Below are 20,418 nucleotides of genomic sequence, written 5' to 3' on the forward strand. Positions count from 1 at the left end.
CCCAGAGCCAGCGGTAGTTGTCCTCTGAGACCCTGTTCTATTTGGACCTGAGCATTTTCGTGACCTTAATAACTCAGTATGGTTCCACCATTCATTGGTTGGCTAAAACACTCTGAATCATTGTAACTTCTAGCCTAAACCACCTCTCAGCCAATTAAGGCCTATTACATTTATTATATGCTGGGCAAAATGCTATTTCATCTTGGTGACAGAACTCTCTTTTGCTGCCAGATGCTGTATATGTAACATTTTATTGCTATTATTACTGTCCTTATGATCAGGGGACCCACAGCAGAAACTCTGCTACCAGCTAGGGGCAGGGCTCATATTCTCGCTTCACTGGATCCCCCCTCCTCCCACCATATTCTGTCAGAAACATGATAGATCTGTCAAACACACATGAAATAAATTATGTAAACTGAACCAGCAGCCCCAAGCTTATTTTATTCTGATAGAAATTATAAATCACATATCTTTATTAAGATAAAAATACCCCTCCCCACCACTGCCACATCCAAATAATCTATGCCCTCCTCCCCCCACCTCCTCAACACCTGGGCCCCGCCATCCATAACAAATACCATCCTTTACCAACAAAAGAGGGAAGACATTGTTTTGGTGACAGTCTTAAACCATCAATAAAATAATTCTATATGTATCTTTAGGTGCGCAACTTCCCAAATTTGGTTTCAAGAGAGCAGTGGGAAAAAGCATGCTTACCATCTTCTGTACAAAAATAAAGTCTTTGCTGTAAGTGGCTAGTGCTTTATTAAACAGTTTTCTTTCTAGGGAGGTCCACTTGTCCGAACCTACAACAAAACACAAACTTCATAAAAAAACAACCCAGTTCTTCCCACTTGTAGTTGCTGGTTCACTTAGTGAAGTTACAAACTACAACTGTTCAGTGTGTGACATGTAAATACCCGCTCTACACTTCTTTCTGAACAAAAAGCCAGTGCAGTGTAATGGTTAACAACCCTGCCACCTGGGTTCAAATCTTAGCCATGGCTCTGACCTTGGCAAGTTACTGAACCTAAGACTTGGTTTCTTTACCTATGAATGGGAATAATTCTGAGTGTCTCCACCTCTTAGAGGACTTTTGTGAAGGTTAAAGAAGGTAACTCCCTAAAACTGTCTCTTAGTAACTGGAAAATCGTGAGCACTCGGCAGATTTTAGCTAGTTTTAATATAATTAGGGAGGGCAAGCATTCATGTAGTAAGTGCTCCTTGTGCGTGCTGGACTCAACAGTCTAGTGGGGAGAAAATCAGGAGGCAGTGCATTCAAGGGGATGACTGCAAGGATGAGGGCAGGGGTTGGGTGCCAGTGGGGCACAAAGGAGGAACACCAGACTCAGAGAAGCTGGGAAGGCTTCCAGGAAGAGAAAACACCTGAGTAGGGTTTAAAAAGGCACAGAAGCAAGTCAGGCAAGGAGATGGAAGGACTTCTCTGGTCACCCAGTGGCTACGGCTCTGCGCTCCACAATCAGGGAGCCTGGGTTCAATCTCTGGTCGGGGAACTAGATCCCGCATACCACAGCTAAAGATCCCACATGCCACAACTAAGATTTGGTGCAGCCAAATAAAAAATAAAATAAATAAATGTTTAAAAAGGAGGAGATGGATGGGAATTCTGGGGAGAGGGAGTGGCGAGTGCACGCTCAGAGCCAAGTAGTGAGAGGATAGATTTCATTCACTTATTCGGCAGATATTTATTAGATATTTAGATCGCTGGGTGGAGAGGACCTCCCGGAGTAGGAAATGTCAACCCACTCCAGTATTCTTGCCTGGAAAATTCCACGGTCAGAGAAGCCTGGTGGGCTACAGTACAGGGTCGCAAAGAACAGGAACACAGCTAAGCAACTGAGCACACACACATGCAAGACACTAGCGGGGAAAAAAAGCTAATACTTATAAATGCTTACTATATGCCAGGTTCTAAGATCCTGAAAGACACTAGTCATTTGCTTCTACAGACAGCCCTTTAAGATTGATATTACTCCTACCCATTTTACAGATGAGGAAATGGAGGTGTTCAAGGAATAAGCAGTAATCTGGTATGGCTCAGCTACAGGGTTCCAGCAGAGGGAAGGCAGATGAGGCTGGGAGGTAAGAGGGACTGGTTCCTGACAAACCTGCAGACCAATGAGGAAGAGGCCCAGATGTGTCAGGCTGGCGCACCTGCCTCATGGCTGAGCTTGACATTCATGTCAAAGTAGGATATGCAGATAATCACAGAGAATGGTCCTGGTCTGTTTCCAAGCCAAGTCCTATTTCTGTGGGTTGCAGAGAAGGCTCAATTTCTGTGGCTGGTTAGCAGAAAACTCGGCCTCATTCTAATTTTTTGAATTCCCCATATCTCTGATTCTTTCGATGGTATATGCCTGGGCCTTTGACAGGCTTCTACTTTCAAAGCTGTAATCTCCAAACCATAGTATTTTTCCTTCCAACTAGGACAAGCCCAGATTTCCATTTTGCTATGGTTCACTGAGGGGCTGAAGTACGGAAAACCTGAACTGCTTCTTCCCTCAAAAGATTTGGTCTGAATCAGTTGATTAGATGAAACCATGCCTGGCAGGCAAGCAGGAGGTGAAGATCCTAGGATCCCTGAGAAAATATGATGATGATGTCATCATAGATGACATCGGTGATGTCAGCTCAGATTTCTGAAATAAACACCTTCTCCGTGGGACCCCCTGAGGGGTCCTTAAGCCAAGAGCTCTGGCTCCAGTATAGAATACGCTCTCCACATCGGAGCTGGTCCAGGTCTCTAAAAATCACCACCTGACTCCTGTGGTTTGCAAATTTCTCTGAAAGAAAAAGCAGCTTTCTGATTAATCCTCAGCAGAAGGAAGCATCTCCCACTGGTTCTAGAGACCAGGACATCTCTGGTTGTGCAAACCATCGTGACAGAGAGGAGAAGTAGGGCCAGGGCTCTGGTGAAATTCTGCTAGAGTGGATGTGAGCAGAGGAGGTCGGTGGGATTTCAGGCTCTGGGGTATTTTCATCACCATTCCTCAAAATTCTTCCAACATTCAAGAACTTGGGCTCCTGGCTCCCATCTGCTCCCCTTGTCCAGAGGCAGAGACAGAAAGAGTGAAACAGAAAGAATGGAGCAACAATTGAACGACCACAGAGTCATGGTCCCTTTTAGGTATCCATCAGAACAGTAAAGAGAGATCAGAGAGGCAATGGTGTAAATGAAACAAGACAGGGACGTCACACCAGTCGAGTCCTCCCACAGGCGTATAAGGATAGTTTTGTTCTGCCCTGATGCAGGTCCAGTCTGTGCAGCTCCAGGTTGCATCTCAGTTAGGAAGTTAGGGAACACTTTTTTTTTTTTGCTGTGCTGAGTCTGTTGCTGCGCATAGACTTTCTCTAGTTTCGGTGTATAGGCTTCTCATTACAGTAGCTTCTTCTTGTTGTGGAATGCGGGCTCTAGGGCTTGCAGGCTCAGTAGCTGTGCACAGGCTTAGTTGCCCCGAGGCAAGTGGAATCTTCCTGGACCAGGGATCAAACCCATGTCCCCTGTATTGGCAGGCGGATTCTTAACAACTGGGCCACCAAGGATGTTGGTTAGGGGACATTTTGCTGATGATACCCCTCCCAATGAGATGAGGAAGAATCCTTTCCACCCTCAGCAGGACCCTATGTTTCCCTAGTCAAAGTGCAGCTTTAAACCCTCATGAGACACTCAAGGGCCATGTGGCCTTCTCAGGTCAGCACCCAGCCTCAACGGTGGGTACACTTGCTCCCACCCCACACCAAGCTCATCACTGGATTACTGCCCAAACCACAGTGTGAAGTCCCCAGGTCTGTCTACTTGTAAGATGTCCCTTCATGTTCCCAGATGGCTTGCCAGTTGTAACCCCACAAAGAGAAGTCACTTCCTGGACCATCTGTTATGGGGGATCCTCAAGCTTCATAGGGGAAGGAGGTCTGCTCCCCATCCATTCTCTGGTGGTTTGAGTTTTTTAAAAAAAATTTCTCTAGTTGCAATGAGCAGAGGCTACTTTCTAGTTGCGGTGTGTGGGCTTCTCATTGCGGAGTACAGCCTCTAGGGCTAGCAGTCTTCAGTACTTGTGGCTTGCAGGCTCCAGAGCACAGGCTCAGGAGTTGAGGTGCATGTGCTTAGCTACTCCTCACCATGTGTAATCTTCCCGGACCAGGGATCGAACTCATGTCTCCTGCATCTTCACCACTGAGCCAGCAAGGAAGCCCTTCTCTGTTGGCTTTTAGGGCTGCTGCTCTGTGATGGGGTCTCCAGTCTTCCTGATCCTGGGGTGTGCACTCCATACCACCAGTGTCTGATTGAAGTGGGCTGCACCCTCTAGCTTTCCTCTCTGTGCTGGCCCGAACCCTGATGGCCAGGGCGGGAAGCATGTGCTCAGACGGTGAGAGATGGCTCTACTCAGCCCTAGGGTCCATGGTTTAGCACACATGACTGTGCTGTGTGTGCGTGTCTGTCCGACAGGGGTGTCCATGAACTGAGAGACAGAGGCGGGGCCAGACAAGCCCATCCATTCTCACACTCACAGTAGCAGGTTCTTTACCGCACCCTGATCACGGATCACCCATGGGGCCAAGACTCTACTCCAGGTCTCTTGGGTGGAATTCTCAGGCCAAAGCCTTGTGTATAGACATAACATCTGAATGTGCTCATCCCAAATAATGAGGTCACTGTGCTGTGATTAAAAAGGGGCAACTTTAATCAGGAGACAGTATGCTGTGAACCTGGTTCTGCCACTTAACTCCTGTAAATTTACTTCTTTGAGCCTCAGTTTCCTCTCTTGTGATTTGGGGATCGTGACAGTCATGCAGTGCCTAACAGCATCTGGTCCTAAGGAGGGGCACAGTGAACGTCTCAGATCTGGCCACTTGGACAGAAGATTCCAAATAAGTTTGCCGCGGTGGAAAACATGCTGTCCATGCTGACGTCCATGTTAGTGGCACTCGTGAAGCCCACTGGTCCCTGCCAGTGTTCCCTGTTGCGTGTGTACACTCACAGTGTTACTCCAGGCCGCTTGGCACGTGCACAGTCTTCCTTTCCCTGCCTCGAAATCCTCCTGTAATTAAGGTACAGCATCTCTCCTCCTGGAGACTGTACGGCAGGAGCGTTCTCCCCATTCCAGGACAAGGTGGTTTTTTTTGTTTTAAGCCAGCTCTTCTTGGATTCTGTTTCTTGGACAAAGTCCAGGATAAAAATGCAAAAACCAAGGCAGGGGGTTGCCCCAACTTCTCGCTTGGCCACCCTCTCTGAGATCATTGCTGTCCACTCATCACGTCCCTAGGGTCAGTGGGCTGACACCCTCCCCCTCCCCATCCCACACTCATTCATTCTCCCTGGGGATTCCTGGCTAGTGGGCTATTATCAGCAGGGGTCCCTAATAAGATGATTAAGCCTAATTACAAAGAGCCTAATTAACAGGAGGAAACTGGTGCTGGAACAGAATCCAGAGGAGAAATGTTCTGAGCTTCGGTTGCTGGGAAACAGGCTCTGGATGGTGGTGAAATTTGGGGCAATCTATAGCGAACGCAGGCAATTAAAGAGAGACCTGGAGGGGTGAGAGAAAGTTTGGGCACAGTGTCTTTTAAAGAGGGCCTTTCTGTCTTCCTTTCAATCTTTAAAAAACTGTTATTGATGCTGTCACAGAGATTACATAAGAAAGACATGTTCATTGCAGAAAAAGGAGGACTTGTTTTTATACCAGATCTTCATTTTGTGAAAGATTTTCCATGATGGGTAAAGGCTTAGTAATTTTTTTAGGGGTGCATGTGAACTGAGTGATACCAAAGTTCCCTCCAGAGGCAAAAGGCAGGGAGGCCTTGGTCTGAATCCAGAACCTGAGCTTGTCCACTAACCTTCTCTCCAAGCAGCAAAGTGCATAGTAACTTGGTTCCTGCCCTTTGCGGGGGTCAGTCTCCAGCTAGCAACACGGGCTAAGAATGCCCTCGAGGTGACTTCACAGCTGTGCTTCTTTCAAAGTATTCTCTGGAGAATGTAATTCTGTCTCCCCACCAAACTGGGGCAACTTCCAATACATAGATCAGCCTCCCTCGACTGAATGGGTATTTCCTCCAGGTCTCTCCCATTTCTGGAGTCAGGTCAAGGTTCAGGACCCCGTGAGCGCCTGGGCTGTGGGGGAGCCCATACGAGCCTCTGCTGAACTCTTGCCAAGAGTCCCAGGGCCAGCTCTGACTCCCCTCCACTCTGCGCCCATCTGCAGGAATGACCGGCTCAGCGGAAAAACCAAGGATGCTGGAAGTCCTCTAATCACAGCCAGGCATCCTCGCCCCCTTGACACCCCCATGCGCAAGCCTTCTCCACCCAATTCAGCTGCTGACTGGGAGCCACTGCAAACAACAGCTGCCCACACATGGGTGGAGGGTGCGGAGAGAAAGCTGGATCAGGCGCTTTGGTGTCAGTTTGAGAGCCCTGAAGGCCACGGCAACAGCACCACCCTCTGAGGATCTTAACAGAGCTCCTCCAGGTTTGCCGAGCAGCCCCAAATCTGTGTGAGCTGCCCACCCACACGGGCGTCTCTTCTGGGCCCCAGAACTGGCCGTTCTTCCCTCTTCTTTCTGAACTGCTTGGGGTGGGATGGGGTGGAAGGGCAGTCAGGAGTAAAGTCAGGGAAGTGATTTTCAAGGGCCCCTGTCTCTGTCTCCCCCAAAATTTAGTCTCCCCCCAAAGTCTTTCTACCTTCCCTCCAGGGCACAAGCCAGGGAGGTCTGACCTCTCTCTCTAGACAACTGGGAGTCTGGAGTTCAACCCTTCCAGTCTTGTCCGACTCTCTGTGACCCCATGGACTGTATAGCCTCCAGGCAAGAATACTGGAGTGGGTTGCCATTTCCTCCTCCAGGGGATCTTCCCAATCCAGGGATTGAACTCGCGTCTCCTGTGTCTCCTGCTTGGCAGGCAGATTCTTTACCACTGAGTCACCTGGGAATCAAAGTTTTTAGTCCTGTTTCAATGTTTTTGTTTTGTTGAGGGTAGGGGTAGTTTCCAGCCCATAGTTTTCCCATCTTTTTCACGTCATGACACACATTAAAAAAAAAACAACAAAAAACCACAATTGTTGCTTGGCATGCTGGAAAGAACCGGAGGGGATTTAGGTTCCAGACAAGGTTGCTCATTGTTGGAGCTGACCTGCCCCAAGGTGCCGGCCACCCCAGTCACCCCAGGGGCTAAGGGCAGTCGCGGCAGATGGTTGGGAAGTCTCACCCACTAAGCAAAGAAGCTTGACACAGGCTCCAGGAGGCTGGATGGCCTGTCAGGGTTTAATGGGCAGCAGATGACGCTGGGAATTAAGAGAGGATTGAATTGTTTCCACAGCAGATTAGGGAGAACTCCCACATCTTCTAGCCACACTCAGGAAAGACACGGAGCAGGAAATGATGGAGACGATATTAAGAAACTGGCTCCTTGAGGCAGACAGTAGAGGTGGGGACAGGGAGCCCTCTGAGAACACCGTGGTACCTGCAGAACAGCACTCCACGGAGGCCACATCTGGCCACCTGGACCGAGGCCTGGAAAAGGCACCACTGGGTCCCCAGGGCCACTGACGTAGCACCTACCGCACAGGGTCCCCCCAGGCACCAGAGACACCTTCAAACGAATACCACCAAGGGGCACTGGAGGATCCAGCCCTCTCTGAAACAGAGAACTCGGGCGGGCTCGCGGAGATGCCAGAATAGACTGGGCTACCGGTTAATGGAAATACAGACACTGACTTCAACTTCACTTGTCACCACAGGCTCCCCCACCTGTTTCCTTGTCTTTTCACCATTCTCACCACACTCAACTCTATCTAAAGTGTGTTCTCCTTTCCTCTTATTGGTGATGCCATCAGTAATCCACCCGCTTCTAAGACACTGTACATGCATGTGTATGTGTGTATCTATGCGTATATGTATATGTAAGTGTATATGTTCGTGTGTGTGCTCAATCGTGTTCGACTCTTTGCAACCCCATGGACGGTAGCCCACCAGGCCCCTCTGTCCATGGAATTCTCCAGGAAAAAACACTGGAGGGGGCTGCCATTTCCTATTCCAGGCGATCTTCCTGACCTAGGGATCGAACCCAAGTCTCTTGTGCCTGCATTGGCAGGTGGGTTCTTTACCACTGGCACTACCTGGGAAGCCCCATGTGTATACGTATAGGTACGTGTATACGTGTGCATGTACATGTCCTTCTCCTGCCATTCATGTGACCTGTTTAATAACTGCCTCCTCCTCAGGCTCCAAACTGCACAGGGCAGGACTGTGTCAAAATCCGTCACTGTCACTTCCTCATCTTAAATTGTTCAATAAATGAATAATAATGGCTACTAGAATGTGCCAGGCATGAGGCTCCATGTGCTGTCTCTAGTCTTCACAAAATGCCATAAGGGATGGAATATGAGCCCCACTTTATAGGTGAGGAAACCAAAGCCGCAGAGGGCAACGGGGAGCAGGCAAGATTGGATTCCAAAGCCGAGGGGCTGCTGTGAGTTGTTGCCTCTGTGCTCCACCCTCTGGGGCTCTCTCCCGCTGCCACACGCGGGGCCCCTGTCCGCTGCTGCCCAGCTCTTAGCACACCCAGGATGGGAGGAGACAGACAGACAAATGCCCAACAGCGACCAGTCGGTGGACACAGCTGCCCCGCTGGCTATGCCCCAGAGGCCCCAGGAAAACAAGTGGCACTGAGGACAGAACAGGTGCTCTCTGTTAGTAAAAGGGGACACAAGCAACATGCAAACAGTGAGCCCCGGCAGGGCTCCTGGCACCTACCGGCATAGTGGTAATTTGCTAAAGGATGACATTTTAACCTGACTGGTTTCCGCAACAGCAGCATTTCCAGAGCAGCCTGCAGACCCACGGGAGAGAAAAGGCAAGAGTCATTCATGGGGCTGTGTATCCTTGGAAGACCAACTATCCCACAAGGAAGATGAGCCAGCATGGCAGGGCCCGAGGTGGGGGTGCTGGAAGGAAAACAAGGGGAGACTCCCCTATTCGGGGTCCCCCTTCCAGTCAGCACCCAACAGGACTCATCATTCTAATACCTCCCCTGCCCGTGCCTGCAGCCAGCTAGTCATGTCACAGAAACACAGGTGGCAGCCCAAACACCACTCCTTCCTTGGTGATGGCCCCGGCTTCAGAGATATGGTGGGGCCTCCTATGAATGGAGGCTGAGTCTCTGGGGAAGGGTTCTGAGGAAATGAGTGGGTGACTTGGAACTGTTTTAGCAGAAAAAAAAAATTACATGTTTCATTACGACTGAACACAAACAGCTGTATTAGTAATAACTGTACTGCACTCTGTCCTTCCAGGGAGCCTCGCAAAATAGCCTATTCAAATCTGCCTCCTTCAGCCTTGTTGGGGTTCTTTAAAAATGGCACAAATGAAGCTGAGGAGTGGATGGTTTTGGGGCAGAGCAAGGCCTGGAATCTTGCTACTCCAAGTGTGGTCCATGGGCCAGCAGCCCGAGCATCCTCTGGGAGCAGGTTAGAAATGTAGCACCTTGGACCCCAACCTTCTGAACTGCTGCATTTTAACAAGCCTCTCCAGGGGATTCGTGTGCATGTTAGAAGTTTGAGAAGCACCGCTCTGCAGCACTGATCTTAAAAGGTCAAGGGGAGTTTTCCAGTGTTCTAGAGAATCTCTGAAGGGTATCAATAATCTTGTGAGAAGGTAGTACTGGGACATTTGTTTGCTTATGCATTTTCATAAACTTACAAAGCAAGAGGCTAGCTCTGGTATAAGAATCATGTATTTACTGAAGGGAAAGCTGAGGCTAGTGATGTAGTGCTCCAGCCATGGGTCCCGGTTGAGCAGGCAAATGATCAGCTCTGATTCTGGGAGAAGAGTCCCAACATCCTGGCCTGGGGATGCCAGAAACTGTGTCAAAAACGGAAGAATGACACGAGATGGTGTGCAGCAAACATCTCCCTTTGGTTAGGGCAGCAAATGGTTCTATGGACATCAAACTCTGATTTCCATGGTGGGGAAGAATGAAGAGCAGAGAATGACAGGCTCTTTTAGGCCAAGTTTTGCTTCGGGAAGGCCTTCTACCTCCACCATTGCAAACCTGTTTCCTGATGTGAATTACGATTGCTAAAAAGAAATTCGAATTTCCCAAGACAGATGTTCAAATCATTATCACTGAGGAACAGATGTGTACACAGAAGTCCAACTGGAGGTTTTCTTGTAGGCTTTCAAATCCTGACCTACTCACTGAGATAAGGAATGTGGGAGGATACACTGACTGGTCGTCATCTTATGAGTTGGTTACATGGGACATGAGACAATACAGGAACTTGGGGAAATATTTTTCAGAATTTCCATATGAAGCGTATGAACTGGGAAGCCTCCTTTTCATGGTTCCTTACCATCACATCACCTTTGGCCTCGAAGAGAGAGTGCAAAGCAAATTCAGAATTGGTCCCTCCACCTGGCAACGCACTTGAACAGCATAAATTCAGGAGATTCTCCACTGTTGGGAACAAAGACAAGGCACTGCATCAGAGAAAGCTCAGTGTCACAAAATGATCCTAGAGCCAGAGGCCCCTGGGAGAAATCCAGCCCTTCCTGCCCAGTTCTTCCCAGGCTGTCAATACCTCTTTGCTGGAGGTCGTGGTTTTCCAGCTCTGGCCAGGGCTTCCATACTAGTGTGGCCCTGTGTGTGTCCTTGGCCAGGGCAGAGACATCCTGGAGTTCTGGGATCTCCGCTTGGAATCGCAAGCCAATGTTGATGCGTCTTTAAATCACAAGAAGAAAAACAGGAGTGTGGTCTTCAATTAGAGACCAAAGGTAACTGTCAGGGACTCAAAAACGAAGGAAATCAGTTCCTTCTGCAAGAAGAATGCAGGGGCATTTCCTCACAGTGTGATCTGAAGATTCCAGGCATGACTTTTTCACTTGGATAAAGAACAGCTTGAAGATTGGGGAGAGATGCCACAGGAAGCAAGGGAGAAGCCTGGCTGGGGATTCTTATCTCCCTAGAGCTAGGGAGGGGCTTCCCTGTGGCTCAGCTAGTAAAGAATCCACCTGCAATGCAGGAGACCTGGGTTCGATCCCTGGGTTGGGAAGATCCCCTGGAGAAGGGAAAGGCTACCCACTCCAGTATTCTGGCCTGGAGAATTCCATGGACTATACAGTCCATGAGGTCACAAAGAGTCAGACACCACTGAGTGACTTTCACTTTCCCAGCTGGGAGAGGGAGGGTGCTAATGCCAAGGGGACAGCTGCCCAGAGCATGGCCAAAGGTACCACTTGACCCAATGGAACAAATACAAAGTACTTATTTTATTTTTATCCTTTCAGGCCACTTTCACATAAATGATCCCATCTGAACCCCACAAAGGCCTGTGAGGTAAGCAAAGCAGTGATAAGTATTCCTACTTAATAGATGAGTTAACTCAACTCTACAAATGTTAACTTGATCAAGATCAAATAATAAAATGGTGCTGGAACCAGGTTTCCTGATTCCTGACTCAATCTACTCACCACTCTACCATCTGGCCTCTTTTGCATTTATCCATGAAGAGAAAAAAAAAAATTTTTTTTTCTCTTCAATTATACCCCCCAATTCAAGTATTTAACAAGCCCATTTGGAGGCCCAGCCAAGAATCTTAGGGAGGGGGTAAAGGAACAGGGTGGTGGGTGGAGCCTCCTAGGGAGCTAGGTACCCTGAGAGAGATGTCACTGCAGATGTGAAGGTCTGTGGCCCCTAACTAAACTGGCTCATGGAGCTGGAGATGGGGACACTAAGGTTCTCCAAATACGAGGCTCCACATTTTTAAGGCCTTGAAATACTGGAAATGATAGGGTAACCATCATACTTGAGAAATACCACGATCCTATAATTTCTACAACTTCTTGCCCAGTGGCCACTTGGTCCCCAGAAACACTAGCTATACTTCTTAAAGCTCCCCCTCCCTTTTCTAGGTTGAGGCTTCTGTTCTAAAGAATAATTGGCTCTTGCTTACGGTTCGACATCAACGGTCTGCTCTCCAGGCCCCGGGGTGACCGTCAGGTTGCTGCCATCAATGCTGTCTGAAGCACAAAAATCAGAGGTCACTGGTCAGTAGAGAAGGTACAGAAGAAACTAAACGAAACAAGCAGTTACCCGAACAGTCATGGTGGGGCCCCTCTCCTACCCAAACCATGCAGGAGTTACCCCAGCAGTCTCTGAGGAGCTGGATTGTGGCAACGTGGCTTAGGGTTTCCCCATTTCTTAACACCTGGCTTCCCCGGTGGCTCACAGGGTAAAGAATCTGCCTGCAACGCAGGAGGCCTGGGTTTGATCCCTGGGTTGGACGATCCCCTGGAGAAGGGAATGGATACCCACTCCAGTATTCTTGCCTGGAGAATCTCATGGATAGAAGAGCCTGGCAGACCACAGTCCATGAGGTCACGGCAGAGTCAGACACAACTGAAGCAACTTAGCAGGCACACACACACACTTCTCAGAGTAAGGGGAGGCCAGCTATCTCTCTGGTCTACTACTCTTAAGTTTTTTTTTTTTTTGTCTGCACTGTGCAACTTTCAGGATCCCAGTCCCCGGGCCAGGAGTCACACTTGGGCCCTTGGCAAGTGAAAGCCCCGGGAGTCCCAACCAATGGACCGCCAGGGAATTCCCCTGTTAAGCTTTCTTATTCTATGACATTCCTCTTGCTCTAGAAAGAGATTCTGCTGCAGGCCTTGATCTTTACACCGCGTGCTAAAATGTGGAGGTGTGGTCTTGCAGCTAATCCTATTTGTACGTGTACTTAGCACAGTTACTTTGGGTGTCTTAACACGATTCTCCACGGTGCACTTCGACTGTATTTTTTTTCCTCTCTCATCCCAGAGAAACCCTAATGAGCTTTATGCGTTGGTCTTCGTGGCATGACTGTGATTCCCTTGAGGGTAAGTATTCTAAGAATTCCTAGCACGCAGCACACGGTCTGAGGCACCTCAGAGGTCTGTGGGCCACCTCAAAGGTCTGTGAGGTGAATGAGACAAGGACAGAACGGGAGGCTTCTCAGGGCAGCAGCACCCACAGCCGGGGTGCCCCCCCACCCCCCGACCCCCGGGGTGGCGGCGGCGGGGTTGGGGGGCGACTCACTGGAGCGGCAGAGCAGCACGCGCGGCGTGGGCGTCAGGGGCGTGAGGGGCAGCTGCGGGTGGGCGCCGGGGCCGTGGCCGGCGATGAGCACGTTGCTGAAGAGCCCCGAGCCCTGGCGCACCGGGCTGAGCATGGGCGGGGGCGTGTAGGGGGGCAGCTCGTGGGCGGGGTCCAGGAGCAGGTGGTCGCCCAGCACCCGCGGGGAGCGCAGCTGGCTCTGGTACAGGGTGGCGCCCGAGTGCGAGGCGGCGAGGTTGGGCGTGTAGGAGGGCGGTGGCGGGATGAAGAGCGGCTCCGGCCGGTGCCGGAACTTCTTCTTCTCCGATGGCGCGCTCCTGAGGGCTTCCTCGGCTTTGGCCGCGCCTGGCTGGTGCTTCTTGGGAATTTCCTACGACGGGAAGAACGATCCGATTCAAATACTGGGGCTTTTCCCTCAGGCCCTTGCCACAGGTTGAGGGGAGGGGGAAATCTGCGTTCTAACGGGAACACGCCCCCCCCCCCCCCCCCCCCCGCCCCGGTCTGACCCCAGCGTCCTCTGCCTTGAGAAACGGTCACAGCCATCTCCGACAAGGCGAGATCTGGTGGCTTGGTTAAGGGAGCCGACTTTGGTTTGAGAGGAAATCCCTCATGTCTGGAGACGATTGCGGGGGTGTGGGGGTGGTAGGAACAGTGGGTGGGCAAGAAAGAATAAATTCACATTCTTTACTGCTTATCACCGCATTCCCATCTGCTGAGTGGACTCCAGCTGAGTGGGCCCTTTAATTCCCCACGGGCTCCCCAGGGACGGACCTCGGGGACAGATAACACATGTTCTAAGAAGGGGACAGAATCGTCTATTCAGGGAAGCTGGCAGAGGCTGTGGGGCAGGAAGACGGGGGGTCAGGCCTCAGCCAAGGCTCCCAGGGCCAGTGACCCACACAATGGGCTCCCCCTTGCAGGTAACTGTCAGGGTGGAGGAGAGCCGCCAGCTGGGATCTCTGAGGCCCCCCTCTCATGTGCTCTCCTAGAAGTGGATCTGGTGACCCTTCCCCCTCACCACCCTTCACTGCTGCCCCCAGCACTGGTGGCTCTCCTCTGTGGCAAACCCTTCTCCTAGGTTGGTTTCCTGTCAGCGGGGTTAGTTTATTTTATTCCAGCAGAACCAAGCATCTTCTGGAAGGAAGATATGCCACATGGAAACAGATATACTAATAAGTAAACATATGCATGGAAGGAGATAAAGCAGGGCATGCCAAAGCCAAACACAAACAGACTTGGTGTGTGCCAGCATCAGCTCAGAAAACCCAGAGCTGGGTGAGGTCGGAGAGACAGTGGTGTGGTTGGAGGGGTGGGGGCGGGGGTGCAGAGGGGATACCTGCAGGGAAGTTCTGGGCAGTCTGTGGTCCCCTCCCAGGCCCTGCAGGCCAGTGCCTGCCACAGCTGTGGTCCCTGGCAATCCTGGTATCCACCTTGGTGCCTCAGCAGGAGGCAGCAGGGGGTGATGGGAAGGGTTGGCCATGGTCATGTGACCTGCCCCAGTCACCCCTCAGCTCTGGGCTCCTCTCCCTCTAACTAACCCTGCTGAAGACAGTTCTGCTGCCTTCAGCACTTCAGGCTGCCCCTCCTTGATTCCCCCTTAGTTTCTGGGGTGCCATCCCAGCCCCTAGCAGGGGAGTTTAGGGAAGCAGAGAGGTGGGAAAAGAAGGGGCAGAGAGGTTCATCCCCAGGGCCACAGAGCCTGCTTCCTTTCCCCACCAGAGGGCTCCTTGCTGCCTGAGGCTGAGATGGAGAGAGGGCTGAGGAATGGGAGAAAGGATGCCTGTGCCCCCCAACTAGGGGAGCAATCCTGATGCTTTACACCCAGTTCCTGGGTGACTGATGAGGTCAACTGAGGACCCTGCATGTCTTCAACACTGCACCGAAATCCAGACCTCTGACCACAGACAGGGCCAGAGGTCCCTTTGGGGCCCTCTCTCCTTGAGCCTCTGGTTCAGTGACAACAGCTCTGAATCGGAACTTTCCAATCCTCCAGGCAAGGCTCTGAGACTGTGGGCCAGGGAAGGCCCCCAGAAGGTCAGACCTGGATATCACCTGGGAGGAAGCATTTACAGAGTTCCAGACAAGCAGGGCCAAGCACTGAGAGGTTTTAAAAGCTCCCCAGAGAGGTGACAGCCACTGAGGAGGCCTGCTCCCTTTCCCCTGAAGTCATGGGAGAAACCATGGTTCTGAGAAGGGAAGGGTCTCAGTTGTCTGCACCCCAAGTGGCTAGGAGCATAGTGGGAATTAAAACCCAGGGCTCCTCCCTGCACATTTTCATCTCTTAATATATTAAGTGTCAGGACCTTGCTCACATGTACTCAGTCCTACTTCATGCTTCCCTCCTCACAGTATCTTTCTCACCCTTCCCACAAAACCAAGTTCATCTGTGCCTTCAAAACTTTGTCTAGAACTCTCCTCATGATGGTCTTCTAACACCAAATGTCCCTTGCCTCATCTTAGTCCCTAACGACCTTAGTTCCTGGGGTATATTCCCCACCAGCCCCAAGCAGGGCAGTGCTGAGGGCCTTGGTGTCTCTGTTTTAAGTTGGGGCAGACCTGCTGCCTGGAGCTCTGACCCGTGTGTCACTAGAAACCTGACTTTTTCCAGCTTCAGGCTGAAAGTTTCCAAAGGGTAGAAACAGTGTCTCTCCCACCAAATCAGGCACTTCCCTGGGCAAAGAGGGGGCCTGGCTGTGTGGTTTCATCTCTCTGCCTGTTGTTGGCCCCCAGGACCTGCCAACTGATGGGAATCCTCACCTCCAGAAGTTCTCCACCTGTCTTTCCTCTTCTGAGCTTTGATATTATGGAGAGAACCAAAAAGGCTCTTTCTGGACTTTTCTAGTTCTCTTCATTATTCTCCCTATCCTTCTCCTGGCCAAGCCCCACCTTTATACCTCCTGGAATTCCTGTGGCCACTTATTCTGTGAGAACAAGTATGACCCAGCACAGCACTTTGTGGGGAGGGGACAAGTCTGATGTAATGAACCATAGGGGTTCCATACTCCACAGGGGCTGGGGGCAGACGGGGGGAGGGAAGGAAGGGAAGAGGGAAGGAGACAGAGAGAGATCTCTGTCCCAGAGCCAGGCTAAGCGGCTTGGGTGAAGCACTTGGAAGCTGAGAAAGAGAAGGACAGTAAGAAACACGAATCTCTTTGCTTTCTTGAGATTGGGGGTGGGTGTCTCAGTGGAATTACTTTGGGAACCTCAATGAATCAGGTCCTCTGAGAGTATTTAATTATGCAGAGGTGATATTGAAAATATTAAGCATCTGCTAAGGCTGACAATAAGCTTGGATGCCTGGAGGACCTGCCGTGCCAGGGGGTTACACCTCTGGTGGATGGATCCAGGGAGGTCTGAAGATCCTGGGGGAGGGACCAGGGAGGTCCCTGGGCAGTAGCTCTTTGTGATCCGGAACAGTACGTCCATATTTTAATCACTGTGATCATCAGCTGAGTTATCACCTCTGTTTTTAATCCAGGAACATTTTCGGGTCTCTCAGAATTTAATCTGGAACGTGAGCCTGGTAGAATACTAGGCGTTTACTGGGTAGCAGGTAGATTGGACACAGATGGGAATTCCCAGGGTGGCCACAGGGGCTCAGCCCCAAGGGGCCATGCCACGTCTGAGCTCCAGCCGGTGGCCCAGGGGGATCTGTCCCCATCTCCAAGAAAGCAAAGGGATGTCCCCACCCCAGGCAGGTGGGGCGGAGCAGCAACTCACAGCAGGCGGGTTGGGGGTAGCCCCGTGGGGCGAGTGTGGGGGAGAGAGGGTCATCCTCACGAGCACGGGCATCTCGTCGTCCGACATCGAGCTGGCTGGCTTGTCTCTGGCCGAGGGGGCGGCAGCGACGCTGTTGGCGAAGCCCTGAGAGCTGGGCTTGGGCGGGAGAAGCTTGACAGGGACAGACACGGGCATGACCATAGGCGTGAGGCTTTCCGCCTCGGGAGGGAGCTGAGGTGGCGGCGGCGGAGGCGGAGGCGGCAGTGGCGGCTGGGGCTGAGGCGGAGGTGCCGGGGCCTTCTCTCCTTCCTCCTACACAGACAATAAAGGCTTTGATCCTGGGCTCAGAGCAGCTCCCACAGTGGGGCATGCAACTTCGCTCTTCCTGCAAGGCTCCTGGACATCACGCGTGGGTGACAGAGAACCGCCTCAGGGTGGCTTCCTTCCTGCCATCCTGAGTCCCTCGGCTCCAGTGACGCCCATGGGCAGTGGACAAGGCACTCTATTTTCTACATTTAAAAATCATGACCACTTATATATTCAAACAGACAGTGAAGAAAAATTTTTGTGTGGTTGTCATTGCTTTTCATGAAAAGGATCTGGAGTTTAGAATCAGGCAAAAAAAAAAAAAAAGAAGGAAAAACCCCACATAAGCTCTCATGTAGGACCTTTTAATTCTCTGGGCTGCAGTTGACTCATCTGTCAAATGGAAGACAAAGATCTTTTAACTGGCACCGTCAAGACAGTCAAGAGAGTGACCTGGATCACATCAAAGTTTTTGGCGAACAGCGAGTTAATCTCATAGACTTAAATCAAGATGCACAATATTCAAAGAATCAAGAAAATTCTTTTGAGTTTTAACCTAACTCTAAAACTGCGTGGATAGTCTACCACAAGCATATCTTGCCTGCATAATCCTGAGAGCATTTAAAGGTCTCTAGATGCCAGAGTCTAACACTGGTGCCCCAGTGAGTAGAAAATGCTGGCTGGGAGCCTGGTGGTCACACTAGCTCTCCCTGGCCACTGACTACTGATTTGGAAGGCCTAAGGGACCCTGGTCTTGAGTGCGTCATGCAGCAGAAGTTAAAAACAATATTGCATCTCCATGTTTTCTTTGCTGTCTTCTCCAGGACGTAGAGAAGCTGGGATCCCCTAAAAGGACTTCTGCCACCTCAGTTCTAGATTTTTGTCCATGGTGCCAGTGGAAGTGGGGACTGTGTGACCTGGCTGGCTCCCAGCGTCAAAGCTTGAGCACTTCCGTTGGGGAAGGACTACGCCTCTCCAGGTCCTCCGGGTGGGGCTCATATTACTCCATCTGCCGGCAGCAAAGCAAAGCAAGCAGCACATGGCCTGGGAAGCATAGGGGGTGCATTCCTGCTCACCTGTTTGAGGCTGGGGGAGGCCCTCATCCCCCCATGGGACCGCATGTGGCCATTCAGGGCGGGCAGGCTCTTGAACTCCTTCAGGCAGATGGAGCATGTCAGCTTGTTCTTGGCATCAAACTGCTCCCCAAACACTCCTTTGGGTTGGCCGCTGCTCAAGGGTAGGGCCAAGTGGAGAGGACACGCACATCAACAAAGGGAAACAATGACTCATCACAAGGCCACACAACCCACGATGAACCCGTTTCATTCACCCAAAGCTCCCACGGCCATGGCCCCTAGCCAATTTCCCTTCGGAGAACTGAGCCCAATTTGCAGATGGAAAACAGAGGCTCAAAAGTAGGAAAGGGTATGCTTAAGATCATGCAAAAGGTGAACCAAACATCTTTCTTCATTTCAGGCCTTCACGTGCTGTTTTTTCCCCCACCTCTGGCTTACTACCCTTCTAGAAACAGGGTGCTTGGGTCCTCCTCTTCTAGAAGCCTTCCCTTAGAGATATGAGTCTCAGTCCTCTGATTAAGTCTTCAGATTACACATCTTAGTTTGTTAGGTTCTGGCTAACTCTGGCTTTAATCATTTACCACACCCATGAGGGGAGGAAGCAAGACTGTACTATTTCACTATGGCATCCTCAAAGCTTAGCTCTATGTCTGGCACACAGTAGGTACTCAATAAACACTCACCGAATGGATAAGAGGGCAGAACATGGGCTTTGGAGTCTATGCCAGCACCCCTACTTTCTCGATGTGCAAATTTAAGCTCTCTGAGACTCAGCTTTCTCATTTGTAAAATAATAATGATAATAACAGTTAATAGTGGTTGAGTGCTTACTATATGCTAGGCACATGGTAATCATACCAACCCTCACTGAGTTACTTTTATTAGACATGATATGGAGTAATAGTAAGTGGCTCAACCACAACAGCTATTATTATTCTTATAAATTTCTTTGAGGAACTGACTTTGAATTTGGAAATGAATCATGAGACAATCCAGGAAAACCTCCCAGTTTCCCCGCATGCCAACAAGCATCCATCCTACCTTGACTCAGGAGACCCTGGCTGGGCTCGGCCATCAGGTAGGTGCATCTAATTTTGAGCAGGACACCAGAAGAAAGAAGGAAAAAAAAAAAAAAAAGCATGTTTCTGACGGGAGGGGTCCTTGAGCAGTGGGAACACCAGGGCCTGCCCTTCTAGGATTCTTCCCTCTCTCTGCCTCATGCTGACCAGGCTCATAGCTACTCATGCCCTTGGCCTTCCACACCTGAAACTTCCAGTCTTCTTTCCCCTGAGGCTCATGGGCTTGGGGCCACACCCCTGAGGATGCCCCGCCAGCCACAAGACCAATGGGACTCAATCCCTCACCTCCCTTCCTGTTCTCCCCATCTACCCCTCTGCGCATGGACAGACTCCATTCCCAAGAGTGACACAGAATGGAGAGCTGGATGATACAGCCTCACACAAGGAGACCTCCTGCTGGAATTCTTTTTAGCCTGGGCCATGTCATCTTATTCGTGTATTCACAAAGGCTCTCAGTTACTACTGGCCTGAGTCCTAAACAAAACAGGGTCAAAGAGAATTCATCTCTGGCCTTCAACCTTCATCAGAGCCCTCTCTTCATCTACCCTGGTCTTATTCAAGGTACTCTCCTCCCCTGAATCTGTTGACACCTGAGTGTAGCACTTGGAACACGCCAAAACATGAACGGTGCTCAGCATATATTAGGCAGTTTTATGATCAAATATATTTGGGAAACAATTAAGAGTTAATACCTGTCACCCACAGGCTGAATCTGACCTGCAGACATGGTCTGCTTGGCTGGACTGTTTTTAAAAACCCTGACTATGGATATCATTAGTTGGGGCATAGGCCCTCTAGTCCACACCATCCATACCAGGCCATTCTGCTTATTGACTTTACCTGCCTGGATCCTGTGGGCAGCTAAGGTTTTCACCAGTGCAATTACATGAGGTATCCCCTGATATTGATTTCTCCCATGAACCCACTCCCCTCCCCCGAGCAATGTCCACTAAACATTCTATGGAACTCCTATTCTGAGCAATAGACTTTGAGAAATGCTGTCATAATATGGTCTCCCTCCCCAGAAGGGAACAATTTCATAGGAAGTCCCCTAAGGATACAGACCTAAGGGGTACAAGACATCCCCACTGTGTGGTCCCTGGGCACCTGATGAGGCCTTGACCATGACATG

At 50.6% G+C, this 20,418-nt stretch overlaps 1 protein-coding gene across 15 annotated transcripts in view; it reads right to left on the minus strand.

Annotated features, from left to right (window-relative positions):
- TRERF1 (transcriptional regulating factor 1) overlaps positions 1-20,418 on the minus strand; it is a 206,674-nt gene that overhangs the window by 18,136 nt on the left and 168,120 nt on the right. For 10 of the 15 annotated variants that reach the window (XM_043907470.1, XM_043907464.1, XM_043907471.1 and 7 more), the window contains 9 exons: positions 19,249-19,295; positions 18,208-18,358; positions 16,826-17,137; positions 13,088-13,475; positions 11,967-12,033; positions 10,596-10,735; positions 10,368-10,471; positions 8,770-8,845; positions 721-809 (listed from right to left, as the gene is read on the minus strand). In XM_043907470.1, the coding sequence (XP_043763405.1) occupies positions 721-809; positions 8,770-8,845; positions 10,368-10,471; positions 10,596-10,735; positions 11,967-12,033; positions 13,088-13,475; positions 16,826-17,137; positions 18,208-18,358; positions 19,249-19,295 (1,374 nt within the window). The remainder of the gene's footprint in view (positions 1-720; positions 810-8,769; positions 8,846-10,367; positions 10,472-10,595; positions 10,736-11,966; positions 12,034-13,087; positions 13,476-16,825; positions 17,138-18,207; positions 18,359-19,248; positions 19,296-20,418) is intronic. The other 5 variants (XM_043907474.1, XM_043907473.1, XM_043907477.1 and 2 more) reach the window with 3 other exon arrangements.

This window comes from Cervus elaphus, chromosome 7 (genome assembly GCF_910594005.1).
Source record: "Cervus elaphus chromosome 7, mCerEla1.1, whole genome shotgun sequence".
NCBI classification, from domain to species: Eukaryota; Metazoa; Chordata; class Mammalia; order Artiodactyla; family Cervidae; genus Cervus; species Cervus elaphus.